This window comes from Anoplolepis gracilipes, chromosome 11, assembly GCF_047496725.1.
Source record: "Anoplolepis gracilipes chromosome 11, ASM4749672v1, whole genome shotgun sequence".
Classification (NCBI taxonomy): Eukaryota; Metazoa; Arthropoda; class Insecta; order Hymenoptera; family Formicidae; genus Anoplolepis; species Anoplolepis gracilipes.
In genome coordinates this window covers 1497331-1518424 of record NC_132980.1, presented here as the reverse complement: position 1 = coordinate 1518424, position 21094 = coordinate 1497331, and the positions used below count along the sequence as shown (strand labels likewise).

The 21094-nt window shown below is 30.9% G+C and overlaps 1 protein-coding gene and 1 long non-coding RNA gene across 2 annotated transcripts; one reads left to right on the top strand and one right to left on the bottom strand.

Moving 5' to 3' along the window:
- Positions 1-3355: 3355 nt before the first annotated feature.
- Positions 3356-5069, bottom strand: LOC140671135 (uncharacterized). The gene has a single exon (XM_072902264.1). The coding sequence runs from the start codon at positions 4919-4921 to the stop codon at positions 3788-3790; it is 1134 nt and encodes a 377-aa protein (XP_072758365.1). The 5' UTR covers positions 4922-5069; the 3' UTR covers positions 3356-3787.
- Positions 5070-15713: 10644 nt separating this feature from the next.
- Positions 15714-20825, top strand: LOC140671039 (uncharacterized). Its single transcript, XR_012047663.1, has 4 exons — positions 15714-16248; positions 17156-17314; positions 17828-17955; positions 18044-20825. It is a non-coding gene; the product is annotated as an uncharacterized lncRNA (long non-coding RNA).
- Positions 20826-21094: the final 269 nt, after the last annotated feature.

The following is a 21094-nucleotide window of genomic DNA, read 5'->3' as shown; positions in this document are numbered from 1 at the left end:
ACAGGTCAGAACAGGTCAAGAACAGGTCAAGAACGGCTATTAAAGGCGATAAACGAAAATGAGTGAAAAAAATGCGAACAACAAACGGACATCGAGAAAAACTGACAAAGCAAAGAATCAACATAGTTTGGAAAGACGACAGTTGGTGAACGAACTGCATGCGCCAGCGAGAAAAAATTTTCCCCGAAGACACGTCATAGTGCGGGGATACGATGATCTGTGGCAAGCCGACATCGTCGAGATGCGTCCGTATTCTCGTTTCAACAAAGGTTACCACTACATACTCACCGTCATCGATGTGTTGAGCAAGTATGCATGGGCTGCACCACTCAAGAATAAAGGTGGAAGGGAGACGGCTGATGCAATCGCCAAAATAATTCGAGATAGCAAGAGATGCCCGAAAAACATACAAACTGATAACGGGAAGGAATTTTACAATACCGATGTGCAACGGCTTATACGGAAACATAACATTAATCACTATTCCACATATTCGGTATTGAAGGCGTCTGTCGTCGAGCGATTCAACCGCACGCTGAAGAACGACATGTGGAAGATGTTTACGCTGAACGGAACTTACAAGTGGATCGACGCGCTATCCCGACTCGTTGCAGAATATAACGCGCGAAAACATCGCACTATCAATATGAGACCTATCGATGTTACTCCCACGATCGCTGATAGACTTTTAAATACTGTATACAACAGTATAAAAATTGCTGCTCCTGCAAAGTTTAAAGTAAGTGACCTGGTACGCGTTAGCAAATACAAAAAACTTTTCGAAAAGGGTTACACACCAAATTGGACAACCGAGGTGTTTAAGATTGTTAAAGTGCAACATACTAATCCCGTAACATATCTACTCGAGGATTATCGCAAAAAATCTATCGCTGGAGCATTTTACGAGCACGAGTTGCATCGCGCGAATTATCCAGATGTGTATCTCGTGGAGAAAGTACTGCGCAGGAGGGGTGACGAGGTTTACGTGAAATGGTTGGGATTTGATAGCTCGCACAATTCTTGGGTACATAAGGATCATGTAATTTAATTTTATAAGAAATACAATGTATTCAATATAAAAAATATATGAAATATACAAAATCTTTATTAATAGATCCTTTCCAATAGTTATTACAATATATAAAATATGAAATATACATACAAGAAAAAAAAATCACACACACACACACACATTATATTTTATAAAGATATCTTATAATGTCCCCACGGTAACGTATCAATAGTTGTAGGTACGATATACCGCTTGTCGTCGTACGGACTTAGAGCAATTTTTGTTTCGCGAATGGTGTATACCTTGTGTAATTTTGATCTTATACACGATTGACTACGCGTTATTTCAATCTCTTCGTTCAAACACCGCGTGTAATCGTCAAACGTTATCGTTCTCGCAACAACGTTACTCTTGACGCCTTTTACCTTTTTCGTATCCTTCTTACCATCCACGCGCAACGCATACATTTTTGCTCTAAGCCCGACAAATTCAATCATTATGGTACCGTTGTTTTCATCCTTCATTAGACCCGGTACCTTTTTATTCACGAGCGGTATACCGTACGCATTGTCTATCGCATAGTCGCTCGTATCAAATCTGCTGATGTCGCGTTTCATATTCTCGTACACATCGTCGCACTCAATGTGATATATAAGACTATCCGTATCAGTGTACATGACTTTGCATCTCTCCCGATACATTGGTACCATATAATCGTGGTGAAATTCGTACAAACATGTCTTGGATATATCGAGAATACACATACCTACGTAAATTGGTTTGTAGAATTTCACCTCGAGTTTACGTAATTCTACAGCGATTAGATTTTCCGAAAAAATGCTTCTGCTATGAAAATTTGGTTTTGCAATCAATGTCTCTGCGCCATACCTTCCGTCCCATTTTGTTAAAAGTTTAACATCTACGCGATTGCGCACATTTTCCATCGTTTTGCCAAACACTGCATTATTTAGTTTGTACAAATTTTTTTCAAAATCATTTTTTGCTAGTGTTCTAAATTTTGTATTGAGTTCTATATAAGTACGGAGCCACGGAGATTGAGTGAATTGTAATATACGATGAATTTTTGTAACACGAAGACCGTGACGTGAACATTGCTGCAGGTTGCGGTAGTGTATCACGTAACGCTTCTTATCGTATACGGTTGCGAGAAGCTTGCCCTCGCGCTTGCCGGGTGGTTTGTCGTGTGTCGGACAAAACGGTAGGTCAGTGTGCGAATCGTGAAGATGCTGCGGATACTCGAGATCGACTTCGAGGATGTAGCCTGTAGACGAATCGAGCGCGATCGATGATACATCAAAATTGGAAACATTATCGATCCACTGAAAATCGGCGTAGGGCAATGGTTGACACATTGCCCATCCGTATAAATTATTAACATCGAAATACATCAAGTACGTTGATGGTTTTGATAAGTCATACGACTGCATGTACTTGTTATTAGCACGCGCGTACTTGTTGGAACATTGACTCAGACCACCGCGTATACCTCGTTCGATAAACATAACCATGTCAATGTCTGTGAGTAATTCAAATATAATTTTCGTATACTTTAACATGGCGTCCCACGTGTAACCGGGAAGAGTATAGTAATACGCGGGGTCGAGCCCATAACTCTTGATACAACTCTCTCGGAAATTTTCAAAAATGTCTGCTAATAACAAAACATCGATTTTTAAATACAGATCGCTATATTCGCCTAGCGTTCGAATGGAGAATCGCTTCCACACAATCTCAGCGTGCGCGTAATCGCTCTCAGATACTGTGTTACCTGTCAAGGAACTGTAAAATGATTCTCGTGATGGTAAACACGCATCTTGCAATTTATCTACGCAGTCAATGTACTCGTACGGGAAGACACCTTTTCTTGTTAATAAATTGAAATCTTCGGTGGATAAATTTTTATATTCCGATTGTAAAATTTTGAGTTTATCCTTGCTCAGAAAAGACGCCAATTTGTCGAGACTTGTTGTGAGAAATTTATATGAATCTATGAAACGTAATTTAATGTGATTTCCCGGTTTGTTTTTCGTACCTTTAACATGTTTTGTAAATGAAATATATTTTTCTTTTGTTATCGGAAGTAAATCGATTCCCCCTTCGAACGCTGTGGCTATTTCCTCGATTATAAAGTGAGAATCATAACCAGATAAATTGTGAAATACTATTGGAATGCAAAAAGATTCTTTGTAATTTAGATTGCAATTTGAATGCGCGGGACTTCTGTACCGCCTGGTCAAATGACAATGATCGCGTACGCGCGTATCATCTTCTACGAATGGTTTCTCACATATATGACACTGAGTCACGCTTCGAAATTCTTTCCATTCATTTTGCGTTAAATTTACCATGGGGACATTGGTTGTTAAAATATTTTCTACATGTTGCGCCAAATTTTTAAGTTCGTCGGTGAACCATGCAACGCAATTGGCTTCGCGACGAGAATGATACGCGGATAACGAATTATCGTACGAGCAATGTACATAATAAGCCATACTAAATACTTGGTGATGTTGATAAAAATTTTCTTCTTCTTTTTTCACCAAAACGCACTCCAGGTCGGCGTACACGACGAAAGGTAGTCGCTCCTTCCTGTTGTAGTTGGTAAATGCGAGCCACTTATCCTTATCGCTCGGTAATCGGATAGCGCAGTCGTTCATCTTTCCACAGTCTACTGTATGTGATTGCAATTTCTCGACCGAGTGAAAATAGTGCATGCATCTGTAAAATAAAAGTTAAAATTTTTATATCCTTGTTTTAAATATTTTTAGACAGTTTTATTAAATATACATACCGATCGCAGATATATTTTTTAGTCTTGTGTTTGCTGAGTTGCATACTAACAAGTCTAGATAGATTCTTGATCCATGCAAAATGTCCGATATCTTGCGCATCTTGCACGTAGAGCAAGTTGATGTGCTTGTCTCTCTTTTGCTCCGTAAGGTGAATAGGGACAATGTTTTCGTTTTCAAAACTGTACACGTTGATTGAAATGTCATTATAAATTTCAAATTTTTTAATTTGATTAAGAGTGACTGGAAACTCAATATCTTGGAGATTTAGTACTGTTGTATAATGCGGGTACGATGATTGTCGGTGTGTGCATCTTTCAGCTGGATACAGAGCAGCCACTACCGCCCACGCAAAACATGCATTGTCTTTAGATTGCACGTTAACCACTGCTCGTTTCATTATTATCTTTCGCGATAATTGTACGTAACATCCGGCGCGCATAGGATTATATTTATTTATATTTACAGTCAAATTTAGTATACGCGATAATGCCCATCCGCTATCGCGTTCCTGAAATTCTTCGAGCGATGCAAGGATTGGCTCGACGACTCGCCGCTCATACCACTCGCGTAAATCGGATGTATGTAAGAGTTCACAGTTTCTCGTATTGATTGATTTATTGGCATGCTTATCGCCCGCCACAAACTCGCCGTTAAACACTGTATTCACTTTCACACTGTTATGTTTTTGCATAACGTCTCGCACGTGCTCGAGCACAATGTCACTCGCATCTTCCAAAAATTGACGAGGTTCGATGTGATTATAATTTATAACCGCACCAGTCAAGATGCGGCTCTCAAACGCCGTATCAATCTCTCGCCATATGAGTCTCTCCGAGTTATTTTCACTACTATAATCACCACCACTGGGTATAAACTGTCTCTGCAATCGAGTTTTTGCACCCTCGAGTCGCGCAATTCTTGTCACCAAAGATTGTCTATTTCCGATTGAGAGTCGCGGACGCTTGACACGGCTGCGTTCTTCAAGCTCTTCGATAAACTCCTCGCAATGCTGCAGCCATCCAAAATATTCACCCAATGTGGTGACTTGTTGGGAACGCTCCAACAAGTCGCGTTCTTTCTGCTGCACGTTTTCCATTTTTTCTCTCTCTATTTTTGTGTGCAAACATAACACATATTACGCGACATTATTATATGTAATAAAATTTGACAGCTACTGCACCATCGCATATCCACCTCATCGGGCGATGTAACTTTATGTCTCCGTATTTCGTATATTAATCCGATGTCATCTCGAAAGATGTCCATACACGAAGCACAGAGAGCTAGAGCACCACCCGTTGAATAATAAAAGTGTATGGCGCAAATCTTACGTTGATTTTGCGCTCGGAGTTGTTCATTTTCTACTACGTTGTCGTCAAAATCGGTATTACTGCAATCACTAATATAATTACTATCGTCCGACAACGCATGCTCTTCGTCTGACGACTCGTCTATTATCGCTTCGAAATTAATATTTTCCATTTATTCACTATTCACTGTCACTAACAATTCTAATGCCTGACAGTAATCACTCAAATTTTTTTTTTGTTTTTCCACAGTTTCCTCTATGCCCTTTCAAATCGTACTATGGTTTGACGGGGCTCTCATTCTTCTTATATTTCGCCTAATGCTGTCTTAACACATCCTACCGAACGTCAACGCTTTTGCATCTATAAAAACGTTCCGACATGTTCGTCGTAGCGTCGGCCAAATTTTTTTTTTTTTTCCATAATGGCGCTGATGCGTTGCAGTTCTTTCCCTAAAAATTATGGAAGATATTTTGCTCCAGTTTTATGGGAGATTTTCCGCAAGGGTACAAAGCTGCCGAACGTCGGCGCTTAAAATCTCTTTTTCCATAATATTCTAATGGTCATAAAATGATTATAAAAAATTAGAAAAAAAAAAAGAAAAAAAACACTTTTATGGTTTCTAAAATGTCCCCCGACTATAAATAAACTACAAAGATAAACATCTTGCAGTTGCAGTTCTTTCCCTAAAAATTATGGAAGATATTTTGCTCCAGTTTTATGGGAGATTTTCCGCAAGGGTACAAAGCTGCCGAACGTCGGCGCTTAAAATCTCTTTTTCCATAATATTCTAATGGTCATAAAATGATTATAAAAAATTAGAAAAAAAAAAGAAAAAAAACACTTTTATGGTTTCTAAAATGTCCCCCGACTATAAATAAACTACAAAGATAAACATCTTGCAGTTGCAGTTCTTTCCCTAAAAATTATGGAAGATATTTTGCTCCAGTTTTATGGGAGATTTTCCGCAAGGGTACAAAGCTGCCGAACGTCGGCGCTTAAAATCTCTTTTTTCATAATATTCTAATGGTCATAAAATGATTATAAAAAATTAGAAAAAAAAAAGAAAAAAAACACTTTTATGGTTTCTAAAATGTCCCCCGACTATAAATAAACTACAAAGATAAACATCTACTTTCGAACGTGTGTAGGACCCTTCCCCCCCCCCTTTCCCTAACAGACCCTTCGCGCCTCTCAGATACCCCCGTCCCCGCACTCAGCGCCCCATGGCTTAGAATCCCCACTATAACACTACTTATATATATATATATATATATAATATATATATTATATATATATATATAATATATATATTATATATATATATAATATATATATTAATTATATAATTATCGCGAGGAATCGATTCATATAAACAAAATTAATGTAGTTTCATTTAAAAAAACATAAATAATCTTCAAATGACTTTGAAAATCGCTTTTCAGGAAAAAGTCAGTAGCACCAATTTCTTTCTTTCCTTGAAATTTTATAATTTCTATCGAAATCTTCTTTGTATATATACAAAGTGTATATAAAACATCTCTTGTGAACAGATTTGTCAAACATCACAAAATTGAAAGTAATATATAAAACAGTACTATATAAGATAGTACTAATAATATCTTATCGTTCATTTATATTATTTACACAATTGCACAATTATTTTTTTTGCATAAGTGTTTTAATTATACGATATTTCTGTTTTTTTATTTGTTATTATGTTCTTAAAAGAGAAAATTTTATTTTAAGAATAAATTAAATTATTACTTTGATTATCACTATTATTTCAACATAAATTAATTGTTATTAATTAGATTTAAAAAATAGAAAGTTAAATATATATTTCCTTATATACATAATAATTTTTTACGTATCTATTATTACGTTGATTACCAAGGTGAACTTTTAATGCTTGCCAAGAACGAACTCGTGAAAAAGTAACATAAAGCTGCCCATGATTAAAAACATCTTTACGAAGATCTAGACCAATTCTATCAAACATTTGTCCTTGTGATTTGTTAATTGTCATAGCAAAAGCTAATTTTATTGGAAATTGTCTTCTAGAAAAAGTAAAGGGATATACATTTTTACAATATAATGTTATACTTTTCAAATTATTAAATTCAAATAATGTTATACGATTCAAAAAAACAATATCTCCTGCTTTGTCACCTGTTAAAATCTTACACTTTAATAAATGATCTGCAAGCTCTATAACCATTAATCTAGTACCATTACAAAGACCTTCATTGATACTAAGATTTCTAATCAGCATAATGATACAATTTGGTCTTAAACGTAATTCATGAGGAGGAAGAGATGATGGAGATAAACTATTCAAATATTCCGGTAACAAAGCTTCACCAATGTCACCATTGTCATCATTTACAGCACTGTCTATACTTGTATAAATTCATTCACCAATTATATCTAATAATTCAACAATTTTTTGATTTATTTCGTCTACATCAATATTTCTTGCAGAAAGTATCGCACATTTAGCTACTTTAATAAACTCTTTTTTTTTAATTAATTCACCATATATATCTTCCACAATATCAACATTAATAGGTGCTACACAACATTCAGGAATCTGTATGTTATTATTGAAATCATTTAATACGCCATCTCTTATATCTAAGAGAAACTTTGCAAATTCAATTTCTTCTGGGAGAACTCGCATATTTTGTGTTAAAAAAAATTTTACGAAATATCTCCAAGTAGAACTAAATTTAATAGAGAGATTCACAATTTCACTTCGAGTAGCATGTACTTTAATAGGCAAAAGTTGTCTAAAATCACTACCTAATAAAACAATTTTTCCGCCAAAAGGAAAATCATTATTCATAACATCACGCAATGTTCTATTCATAATCTCTAAAGCATATCGTGGTGTCATTGGTGCTTCATCCTAAATATAAATATCAGTTTCTTTCAAATATTGAGCTTCTTTAGTTTGTATTTTAATGGTAGATGATGAATCAGCAAATAATGGCACCGGTAATCTAAATGTCTTATGAACTGTTTTCCAGTAGGTAATAATGTTGCTGCAATACCTGTAAAAGCCATTGTGCACACGCGTTTATTTTTAATTCTAGCTAAATGATAAATAGTTGTGTATATAAATGTTTTACTTGATCCACCCGGACCATCAATGTAAAAACAATTATTATGATTATTATTACTATTATCCAATCTATTTAATAAGAGATCGACTATCTCTTTCTGTTTCTCATTTAATTGTTGGTATTGCTTAGTGCCTATTTCCATAGCTTCTTCAAGTGTCATGTAATTCTCCTCTCCGCTATTTTCTATTAACTGTTCCATTTGTGGAAAATCAGCAAAACTTTTATCTTCAGCACGAAGCATACTATTAATTTGCGCGTAAGCTTTATTTTGTCCTTCTAACATACCAAAATGTCGAACGTAATCCTCAGACATTGTTTCTTTAAAATTTTTCCACAATTCTTCAGGATGTAATGGTTAACAATGTAATAATATACGTACAAATAATCTACGAAGTTGTCGAGGCATCATCCATCCAACAGCTTCATTCATAGCTTCTACAGGTCCAATATAACGAGCTTCGATATAATTATGTATCTCATCATGATCAATAATAACATTTTCTGTTATTGGTTCAATGGTTATAGCAGCAACATCGTGTCCTTTATAAATATATTTATACAAATATTTAACCGATTTGATACTACTTCAATGTTAATATGACAATTAAATATAATTGATAAAATAGGGCAATATAACGATAGAACAACATAACGATTATCAACTATATATCCGCCAGGACGTTTAAAATTTCTACCATTATTTCGTTGACGATAATAAGGATAAGCATTTTCATCCATTTTAGTTTCTTCAAGAAAAGATTTCGGATAGTGTTTCGAACAACGTCCATCTACCAAACACCAATCATCACAAGGTTAATGAATCATATGTTTCATAACTATATTATATAAAATACGATTTTCATTAAGATCAGGAATTTCAGCAGAAATGTATTTATCAACAATTTGTGGAGTTGTTATTTTAAAATTATATTTTAAAGTAATCAATAAATGAATATGTAGCAAACCGCGTTTTTGAAATTCAATAACGTATACAAATGCTGCTACTTTACCAAAAAATTTTTGCTTCACAATTAAGTCAATTAAATAATCTTTTTTAATATTAAAAACACGAGCACAAATGTCAGGTCTATCAGAAGCTTGTTGACCAGGCAATAGATTTTCCTCGATTTCACGCCATTTTGGGTTGCAAGTCATTGTGATAAAAAGATCTAGCTTACCAAATTTACTAACAATTGCCATTGCATCTTGATAATTTTGCAACATATTACGCGGCGACTCAATAAATGTAGAAGGAAGTATAACCACTTTTCCAATACGTTCATTTAAGTTATTCGCCGTAGTTTGTAAATAATCTCTTAAGGCTCCTGAGTAGTCACCGCGGCCATATTGAAATCGTGACGTCACAAGCGAGAAATAGCGAGAAATGACACCCTGATTTATTATATATTGCAACTGACATGTAAATAAAAACATATTTTAACGAAATAATACTACCAATCTCTTCAGCACACCTGTAAAAATGTACGGCTGGTAATCCTTTCTCCTGACAATTGATAAATAACTGTAAATTGAGTCCGAAATGAACCCTTGAAATGCGGAAAAACACGCGATTTGAGAGCTGCTGAAAGGAGAGGAAAATGTTACACAGTTTATTCCTTACACAGCTTAGCAACCGTACATTTTCACAAGTTTCATAAATACGTTGCACATCACAACACTAGTAAAAAGCAAATAATTACGACGTAGGTTGCAACATAAATTGGATTGTCATTTCTCGCTTCTGACATATTTCCCAAAAGAAGGAAAGAGACAGAACTATATGTCGCCACTGTCGACATCAAAGCTTCGCGGCGAGTACTCAGTAGCCTTAAGATAAGTGACGAACAACAACTTTCGTCAACATTTGATAAAAACATTATCAGATCAATAAAAAGTTCTAACATTCTATAACTGACAAATCTTGATTTGTTTTCAAATTTCACTGTAATTGAATGTTGAATAATAGTCTAAGAAGATAATATTTAATATTTTTTATAAATTTATATTTATAATTTTAAAAACACTTTTTAAATAAAAAATTACTTAAATTAATAACAACATCCACAATTTTGTATAAATGCCTAATTTATAAATTCAAAAATTTTAATGAAAAAAGGTATTAATAAAAAAGCTAAAAATTCATTGAGAAGACGACAAGATATATTAAAGTTTTACTTTATTGATTTAAAACATAGTAATATAAGTAAAATGCTTTAAATAGTGCGAAAAGTTTTTTTTTAAATATCTTATTTGGCTATTTCTTGCGGCATTTCGGCAAAATGATAATAATTATTTTGAAAATTTGCAGAATATTTATAAGTTTCTTCTTAATTTTTACACTATGTTCTTTTTGTCTTTCTTTCTGCTTTTTATATGTTATAATATATTTAATTAAATAATTATTTGTTGCCCAATATGTATAAATTGATTGTTTATATTTCTGTAAATAGAAACAATAAATAAATTTCAATCCATCAATCACAACCTTCATGACATTTGAATACATAAGCTATTCAAGTTATATTAACAATCGCTATTTTTAATGACATGACACAAGAAACAATATATTAAAATGTTTACAAATTTAAAAATTAAAGAATTGTTGTCTGTATTATATTTTCCCTGTATTGTGTCATATTAACTGCATTTTTCAAATGCAAATCAGCAATATTCACATTCATGAAAGTTTTCTATTTAATTAATATTTGTACGATTTATATTTTCACATAACTCCGTAATGATTGTAATGTGATAAAGATTTAGAATGACTTCGACAAATGTCCGATTAACTTTACAAGTAACGAAATATATGAAATTTTTAGTATAAATAGAATTATTAATTTTTTCTCCGTAAAAAATCAAATTATGGCGACGGATTATGTTTTTTAAGATTAATGACAAATCAAATTAATCAAAGTTAATTTAAATAGTTTTTTTGTATTTTTAAAATAGATTGTAAATTTGATGTCAAAGTTTTTGAACGCAGGATTTTTTATATTTATAAGGTTTTTGTTATTTATATATCAGTTATGACACATTTGTCTTATTTCATTAATAGATAAATATTCTAACATCAAAATATAAATTCTATTATAATTTCTAAGTACTCTGACACATTTTAACACATGAGATCGTATATCAGAAAAGATGTTTTTAAATAACAATTTCTATTTTTGACGTAATGATTTTATACGTGATTAATGAATCATCAAGAACATAATGTTAATAAAACATTTCTTATTTTAAAATTTATAACTATTACTTAAATAATTATTAATATTAATACATATACATATTAATTATAATTTAGTTTATTATTAGATATTTTATAATAATTTCTAAATAATAAAATGCTTTGCATTGCAATGAACGCAAGACACATTCATAGAACCAATATAATATTCAACAACATTATTTACTGACATAGTATTATTTAAACAAGGTTGATTTTTTTGTCGTAATCGAGATTGCCATTCTGCGAAACGTTCTTGGCATACTGATACAGTATTACCAGAATTTTGTTCAATAATTTCATTATCCAATTCTATTACACGATTATCACGTATTGTACCAGAAGTACAAACAATTTGTTTGTGTAATAATATATTATTTGATGATTGTTTTTCAAAATTATCATTTAATTCTATTACACGATTATCACGTATTGTACCAGAAGTACAAACAACTTGTTGATGTAATGATATATTATCTAATGAATATTCTTCAACATTATCATTTAATTTTATTATACGATTATCATCTATTGTTCCAGCAATACAAATAGTATGATTTTTATCATCAACTGATTTTGGTATATTATTTATTACTTTTGCAATCTGACGGTGACGATCTTGATTTTTTGCTTTTCTGTCACAACGTCGTCGTTGAAATTCCTCTTCTTCTTCTATAGTACGCTGTATTTTGCGTCTCGGCATTTTATAAAAGTATTAATAATATATTAATAAATGATTAACAGATACGCAATATTTATATTATAAATTGCACTTTAATATAATATAATATAACAGGAAGAAATATAAAACAAATACAAGTAATATAAACACAAACATGTAAAATATTATATATGTAAAATCCTACATGTGGATATTACTATATCTGTTGTCGAAAAATAAGCACTTTCTCTTTTATCACAATTTTTGAAAGATCTTACTGTTTATGTCAACATTGTACATTTCTTATTACTTTTTTATTCTTCTTGTAAAAATTTTAATAATTTTGACATATTAAAAAAAAATTCAAAAATGCTGCAGTTCCAGAAAGCTAATAAAAAAAATGCTTTTTTTTGGCAAGAGTATCAATTTGTATTTTACCTGAAATTCCAAAATCTTAATTCTAACGATGACAGAGAAATATGTGCTTTCGAGTAGGTATTACCACGAAAATTGCCCAACCAAACATCATAGCCTTGATCCGCTAATAGTAAGCTAGAATGCAAAAAAAAAGTTTATTATATAACTTGTATCCATTATTATATAATTAGTGTCTTCTCAATATTCTAATATAAATTTCATAATATATTTTTATGTGTTATTAATATATTTTAACCATTTATTAGATTAAAACGATAAAATAATTCATAATGTACTCATTATTATTCGATAAGTTAAATAAACAATTTTAAATATACAAGATGTCCCATTTTAATACCTCCAGTCGAATATCTCGAAAACTAAGCCTGGAAGAGAAAAATGTTTCAGGCAAAAAAAGTTGTATGGTTTCGAGAAGGCCATAAGATGGTACCATTGGTCTGACCTTGAAGAGTCATTTCAAGGTCACGTGAAGGTCATTTCAATTTTTTTAAATGGCACCCCCTATTTTTTGTTACATATTCTTGTAGCTGACTTCGAGAGCTTTCCAAAACACTATGATAAAATGTTTTTTCATTAAACATTTTTTGAGTTACAAGGCTTCAAAGTTGCAATATTTTGACATAAAATACAAGATATCTCGTAAAATATTCATTTCTCGATTATCTTACCCTAATACTTTTATGCACAGAATAATGAGACGAATCAATTGGTGTAAAGAAAACACATAGTTATCTTTAAGAAAAAATCTGATTTGCACAACTAGCAGTTACACATTTTTACTTTAACATAATTATGTGTTTTAATTACGCCAATTGATTTGTTATTCTGTGCATAAAAGTATTAGAGTAAGATAATCGAAAAATGAATATTTTACGAAATATCTTGTATTTTATGTCAAAATATTGCAACTTTGAAGCCTTGTAACTCAATCTATAAAGCAAAATATCTTGAAAATGATTTTGAATTAAAAAAATTAAATACATAAGTGTTGAAGAAGTTCAAAAAGATCGACAGAACATCATAAAAAAAATTCGATAAATGAAGAAATCTAGGAAACTTCAAAGCTATCTTTATTTTTCTAAATGGAACCTTTGCGGGTACTTTTTTTATTGTATGAGAGAAAGCGCGACGAGATGAATTTATTCATAAGTATGTTGTAATGATTTAATAACATTGATTGTTTGATTGTTTGATAACATAATAATGTCAAAATAAATTATTACGGATTTTAAATTAACTTTTAACAATTTGTTCCGTTGAGTTATTCATATCGCTTATGATCAATTCACTTTTATAACACGAAGGAATATAAATAAATAAGTCTATTTCAATGTCAATCATGAAATGTGTATCTTGAGCGGAGATGTGAACTATTGAGCAATTACTGATCAACTACTGAAGTCAAGAAAACTGATATTGAAATAGACTTGTTTTATATACCTTTTGTGTTTTTTAACACCTATGTGTTCAATTTTTTAAACTCAAAAGCCCGTATTCTGGGTTCACATTTATCGCTAAATGTGCCTTTAAATGTGAGCTCAGAATACGGGCCAAAGTCATTTCCAAGATATTTTAATTTATAGATTAAAATGAGTCATCCTGTATATATAATCAGAGTCGGTGTGTGTGAATTTAGTTTCAGCTAAGTATCGAGTTGAGAAAATCGTATTACTCAAATATGATTCGCAGAAAGGTGATTTAAAAACAGATTAATATTTACAGAAATATGTTTTGTATAGAATAGAAAATTATTATATTTATAATCATAATAATAATACGTCTCATGAACCTAACAAAGTTTTTCTATCTCGTGCAGATAAGTTTAGTTCTTCACGTTCTCATTTATTATAAATCGATTTTTGCAAAATTCTGTGAAATACAAATTAAAAGATAATTAAAGATAATTAAAAGATAGTTTATTTTTCTTTAATAAAAACGTCTTTTCTAATAAAATTATTTTAATAATTTCTTTTGTTAAAAAAAATAATTAATCTCTCGACATACACATAAAAAAATTCCTTAATAAAATATAATTTGTTAGAAGAAAATAAACATTAATTTCATATATGTAACTGATTAAAAGTAACAATTTTTTCGCAAATCTCTTATTCTGTTTTTATAGTTTCGAGCAATTTTTCATCAAATTTTTAATTTTAAATTTGAATGTTAGTGTAAAATCAAATACAAAGAAAGAATAATGACTAATTAAATTTTTAAAAATATTAATGTTTAATTAACCGAAAATTTCGCTTATAAAATAATAAAATTTTACTCAATAATAATAATTAAATATCTTATATTCCATGTTACATGCATTTCTGCTAGAAGTGCTTTGAATTTTTTATTATTTTGTCATACATGTGTTTTTTCAATTTGAATATCTTTTAAATATCTTTAAAAGAGAATCGCCCTTTTTCTCAATCAAATATATTCATGATAAAAAAAATAGTGTTTTTCAAAGATACATATACCTCTAATTTAGCACATTTATATCTTTTACATTGATACCTTGCATGTAAGCCGCGCGGTGCTCACTCTCTTTCTGGCAATATCCCTTAGACATATATATATATATATATATATATATATATATATATATATATATATATATATATATATATATACATACGTACACACACATATATATATGTATATATATATAACATATAATATGAAAAAGCAATGTAACCGGCACGGATCAGTCCGACACGGCGTGATCGGAAAGAACCAGAATGCGCGAAATCGACAGATCGAGGCACGATCCCCGCGCAAGGAACCAGGGCTGCACAAAATCGCACCCTTAAGAGGCATCCTGCGAACTCTTCTGGCGAAGGAACTGGCATGTCGCGACTGATTGTAATCATCGACGATGGATCCTGGATAATACTTGCGATCGAAATTAAAGGTTTTGACCTCAATAAAGAGTCTTTCGAAGAAATTCCGACAGATTTGACGTGTCGTAATCGGGGGTGCGTACACTCTCGATACTTCCTTGAGCACGCGACTCGCTAGCGAGATGACGTATCGCTACATAATTGGCCACAATTACGCACCCCGTGTGCGCAGGATTGATCGGGCTATCGATCCGGGATATAGGAGAGCGTACACAGTCTTTACGGAGCTGTGAGTTGTGGTGGGCCGCGGTAGTTCAACGTCGTTATCCTACATTTATGCGACTATCGCGTTCGCGGGCGTATATTATATATACATCGCGGCAGTGAATCGAGATTACAAAGGACAGTTTCAAGAAAGATTGTCGCGCGCATTTGTCGTAATCGATTGTGTCTCACAATTTTCGAGTTGGTTTGATCTTGCGACTTCGTCGTTTCGCTATCGTCCTTACATACGCCAGTAATCTTCGGGTCATTGCGTCGCAACATCGAAAGAGTGATCTCGCGCGCGAAGGAATGTCGGGGGTTCCGAATTGAATAACGGGCGAAAATATTTACCGATTGTCCGCGCGCGATCAATATCGATATTCTTTTACGTCGCGATTAAAACGGTCTGCGCCGAGGAACGTGATTATTATCGAAAGATGGCGCGATCGCATATTCGAGTATCGTAATTATTAAACGCGCGAGTGTTGTTCCAAGATGCAACAAAAGAGAGGATGAGCAGGTCTGGGATGGCATCGGGCTTCGTCGGAACAATTGTGAGGTAATCTAATACGTATTATTTACGAAATAGATTTTTTTTGTCGTGGTCATCGCACAACTTTCTAGTATTTCGTGCAATATTATTTGAATGTGCGTAAATCTGGTGTGAAAATTTAATTGTTCTTATTTTATTTTTAATAGATTTATTAAGTTTTTGATAAATTAAAAAAATTATTTCAGCCACATGCAGACACGCATTAAACAACAAAAATGTTTTAGAACAAATAGACGCAGTTCACGCTGCGTCTCATTTTTTCTTACGATTTTAAGAAATTCTATGTGTAAAATTTATTAGAATATTTATTAAATTATATTGCTCAATATGTCACCTGTAATCATTTTTAATTTCCAGAGAGAGTGCATTGCGTTAAAATTATTAGAATATTTATTAAACAAAAGATTGTCCGAAAGAGGCCAGATATAAAAGTAGGTGAAACGCCGATCTAAAGTCGATAGAACCACTCGATATTTAACATATGTCGTCTCGAGCGATCTAATTATAATACTTTAATAAATATTCTAAATTGGCGTTCAATGTGGGCAATTCAATATTGAAAACAGAGTATCAGAAAATATAAAATTATGATAATGGAATTGTGTCTTCGTGTCGCGCTTGTTCCAGATGAAAAATAAGGTCATCGCGTTATTGTTCGGTTTTGTTGTCTTTGGTTTTTCTTTGCATTCCGTTGACTTCGCAAGGTATTCTCGTGCGTGTTTGCGTTTGCGATTTGTATAACTTTGAGAAGCTATATCCCTGAATTTAGGAATAATATAGTCTATTCACATTAAATTCGGAGGCTCACAAAAAATACGAAATATTGACCTAAATAACTTTCGTTTAATTTAGTACTAATTATGTGCTAACTTGTTGACGTAGTCCACATTTTCTTATTCTTACCATTTTGCAGGTATTCAAGTTCAAAGTGAAGGGAAAGCCCAGTTCTAATATAGTAGCGTAGTAGCTATATCTCTATTGCTCGAGAAAGAGGAAAACGGAAGTCTTCAGCAAGGAATCTGGCAAAATCGGCGCAACAATTACCATGACAATCTTACAGCATCGTTATTACGTAAATTTCAAAACACAAAAATATAATTTATTTTATTAAAATATTTTTTTTAATTTTTTTAGCGCGTAGATTTTTACGCAGCTTTTTATAGCAATAGCTTTCACATGCTATATATGAATAATTATAAAAAATTTTATTCATTGCTCAATGTAATATATGTAGTTATAGCTAGCTACATAAAAAACGTAAAATATATTTATGCCTGCATGTCTGTAATCTACGAGTAAACTCGAATTTTAAAAAACTATAGAATATAAATGAGTTATATAGTTTCCAATATTTTGCTCCGCTATTAAATCTAATTAGTTATTAATTTTCTAATTAATTTCAACTTTCTAATTAAGTTTAATTTTCTAAATGGTTTTCCGTTTATTTTTATTTTGTGGTTTTTGAATTTTTTTTTAAACATTTCGGTTAAATTTGGTTATCTAGAATTTAATATTCTAGAAGAAAGATGTCTCTTTGAATTAAAAACATGAATTTACTTTAAAGAAACAAAAATTTACTTTAAAGGAAAATCAAATTATAGAATGAAGAAATTTTTCTTCGATTCTTTTCTTACATTTGTATTATGGAAGATATCAAGAAATTCATTCAAATTTCAACTGCAGTTTTATTGTTTGCGATGGATTATTGCAAAGGTGAGCCTTGTTTTACATAAAACCTGAAAACTAGAAATCTATTTTACTTTTCTTTACTTTTATTGTTATGTTATTTGGAAATGTTTAGGTGTTCTCGCATCAATTGAGATGGGCTATTATTCAGAATACACAAAATGGTAAATAACTTCTTCAAAAATAAATTTATGTGGGTCTTGGTTCTGGCATCCGGCCCCTTAATCGGAATTTCAATGTGCAGTTTAAAAATTGGACACCACTCTGTTTGTGGAGACGCGTAAAGCATCCAATGGAAATAAAGCTAACACAGAGAGAACTTATGGGTACATTAATTTAGTGATCCATCTACTTGTGTATAATTCTACTGGTCTTGTCAGATAGATGAGGAGAGTTTTAAATCCGTAGTGTAGTATACAAAGCTTTTTAAAAAGTTTGATTAATATTTTAATGATTTAGCAAGTAAAAAGAAATAATTGCTTTAAAGTATCAGTTGGAATATTGAAATATAATAGCATATTACATTATAATTTATTAATATTAATTTTATATAAATATATTTTATATAGATATAAAAAAATATGAAAATTAAGTTTACAAATTCGAAATTGATATTTTAATGAAGTTGCATAAAAAAATGAGAATTCGAAATAATTCGCACAATCGCTCACACTAGCACGATCTTGATGCTTTTACTATTTGTGACGTGAGTTATTCTTCCTTATATAATCAATTTAATGAGAAGCCAGTTTTAGTATTTTCTTTTAATCAATAATTATAAAAAAAGAGTATACCGACACTGATGTGTATAATTTGTATTTAATTTAATAACCAGATTACTATATGTATATAAAGGAAGTTATTCGAATACTTTTATGCAGCATTCAAAAGTAATTGAGTAAAATTATGTTGATTAACAGAATTATAATAATAATCGATAAACGTTCGCATATCTTGTCGAAAATTTATCCTGGAATATATTAATTTTATTAAACGTGCAAACGCATCCGGTCATTGAATCTGTTTGTCAAGAAAATTTGACTAATTGTAAATGTAATCAAATTAATAATTATTTTATTAATGTATTCCCCAATGATTCCTGTCATTATTGAACGACAGTAAAAGATAATCAGATAATGTCAAAATGCTGATTAACAAATTACAGTCAGTAATTAATGAAATGTGTGTTTTTCTCACACATTAGCGTTTTATTAGCAGAGATTAATTATTTTTGTGACGGCAATAGAAATGTGATAACGTTGATTAACATATTATGAATTAATAATTAAAAAAACCAGACTAGATAAAAAGTTTCAAAATGAAAACTATTTATGAATACGCTTTTAACAATAAATAAATTTATTTATTAAATAACTTGTAAATGCATAAAATGCGTTTCAGTAATTTGGAAACTTTTCTCAGTATTAATATTGAACAAAATTAAACCTGATAATCCGAACATATTAATAAATAAATTTGTGTCATCAAATAAGTATTAATTAATTTGTCAATAATTAATGACACAGCAGCCCCTCCAAATAAATAAAATAATATATAATATTTTCAATAATTCGATTATATATTTTTCCAAAAAATTAGCTTCAGTTATTTGATGACGTTACCAATAAACAAATATAATTTAGTTTCCCTGAACACATTTATATAATGGATAAAACTGATACTGCACGCAATGTGCATTTTCAATAAATAAATTCATTGGTTACTTGTGTGAGAAACACGCTCGTTGAATAAATAAAATTATCTTCAAAAAAGTGATCGTGCCATTTCAATATATATATATATATATATATATGTATGTATATAAAATTAATTTTATCTGGCTGACACTTTTCCAATAAACAAATTTTACTTCAAACCAATGAGGCCTAAGCTTTTCTGATATTGAATATGATAAAAACTGATGGCTCTCTTGAAAGTACGTTTTCAATAAATAAATTTATGTTGATCACATAAACATTAAATTAAATTGTTAAGAAAAATTTATGCTTTCCAGAGTTAAATACGGAATTAAATGCAGATTTAAATACGATTATAAGTTTATTCCTTGTAATACATTTAATAATTAAAATACAAGTATGGATTGTAAAATTTATAAATTTTATTTTCCATTTAGTTGGAAATATTTGTAATACAATAGATAATATATACATCCGCATATGGCATCACAATGTTTCTCGAATATTTACTCTCGATTATTTATTCTTAAGATATTCAGGATTTTGTACTTGCGAAATAAGTTTAAAAATGACTAAAACGATATGGAAATAGTTGTCTGTTGTCAATTTGTTCTGCCAATTTTCAGTTGTCCTAATTGTCATCTGTCATTTAAAGTGTCAGAACCGTTTATTTCTGCATTTGGAACAAATTTATTTATTATTTTCTTTATATTTTTATTGTATTAAGAATCTTCAACATAGATAGACACCTCCTTTATTTTACGAAGCTGTAAAAATAAAGTAATGATTATTAACTTAATATAAAGTAATCAGCTCTTAACTATTAGTTTGTTGTGTCAATTTTTAGTTATTTTTTAAATTTATTTGGCGAGCAAAAAATTCAGAGCCTAGATATCTTAAGCTAATAATTTGGAAAATATGCTGATGCTATAATGCAAGCAATTAATTTCTTTAATGCATTTTATTCTTAAATACCGCATTTTGTTCTTGGTATCTTCTTAAAGTTGGATCAAAAAATATTTTTGGAAATAAAAAGTAGCAAAAAAATAACAAATAATTATGGAATATTATTAATTTTTTTGTTCGACTTATGGATACGTTATTTTTATAATGGTTTAATAGCTTGTTAGTCTTAAGCTATCTGGTTTTTGGTAACTTTTTAATAAAGTTTCAGCGAAAAATTATTTTTAAAAGCAAAAATTGGCAAATTATTTTTATATATAATTTATTATAGTATGTAATATCTTTTCATATAAAGTAAAAAAATAAATATAGAATATCGCTATTATACCTTGTATGTTTTCATTTAACTCGGGAATAGAATCATTATCGCTGATTTCATTTTCGCTTGAAGTACTAGTTATCTGAAAAATATTATTTATGTTTTGTGTTGCTTATTAATATTATCTAAAAAAGAATTATCTTATATGAAAATAAGATAACACTCAAGAGAATAATTATATTCATTT

Coding starts and splice junctions, on each gene's coding strand:
- LOC140671135 (XM_072902264.1), bottom strand. CDS start 4,921: ATGGAAAACGTGCAGCAGAAAGAACGCGACTTGTTGGAGCGTTCCCAA.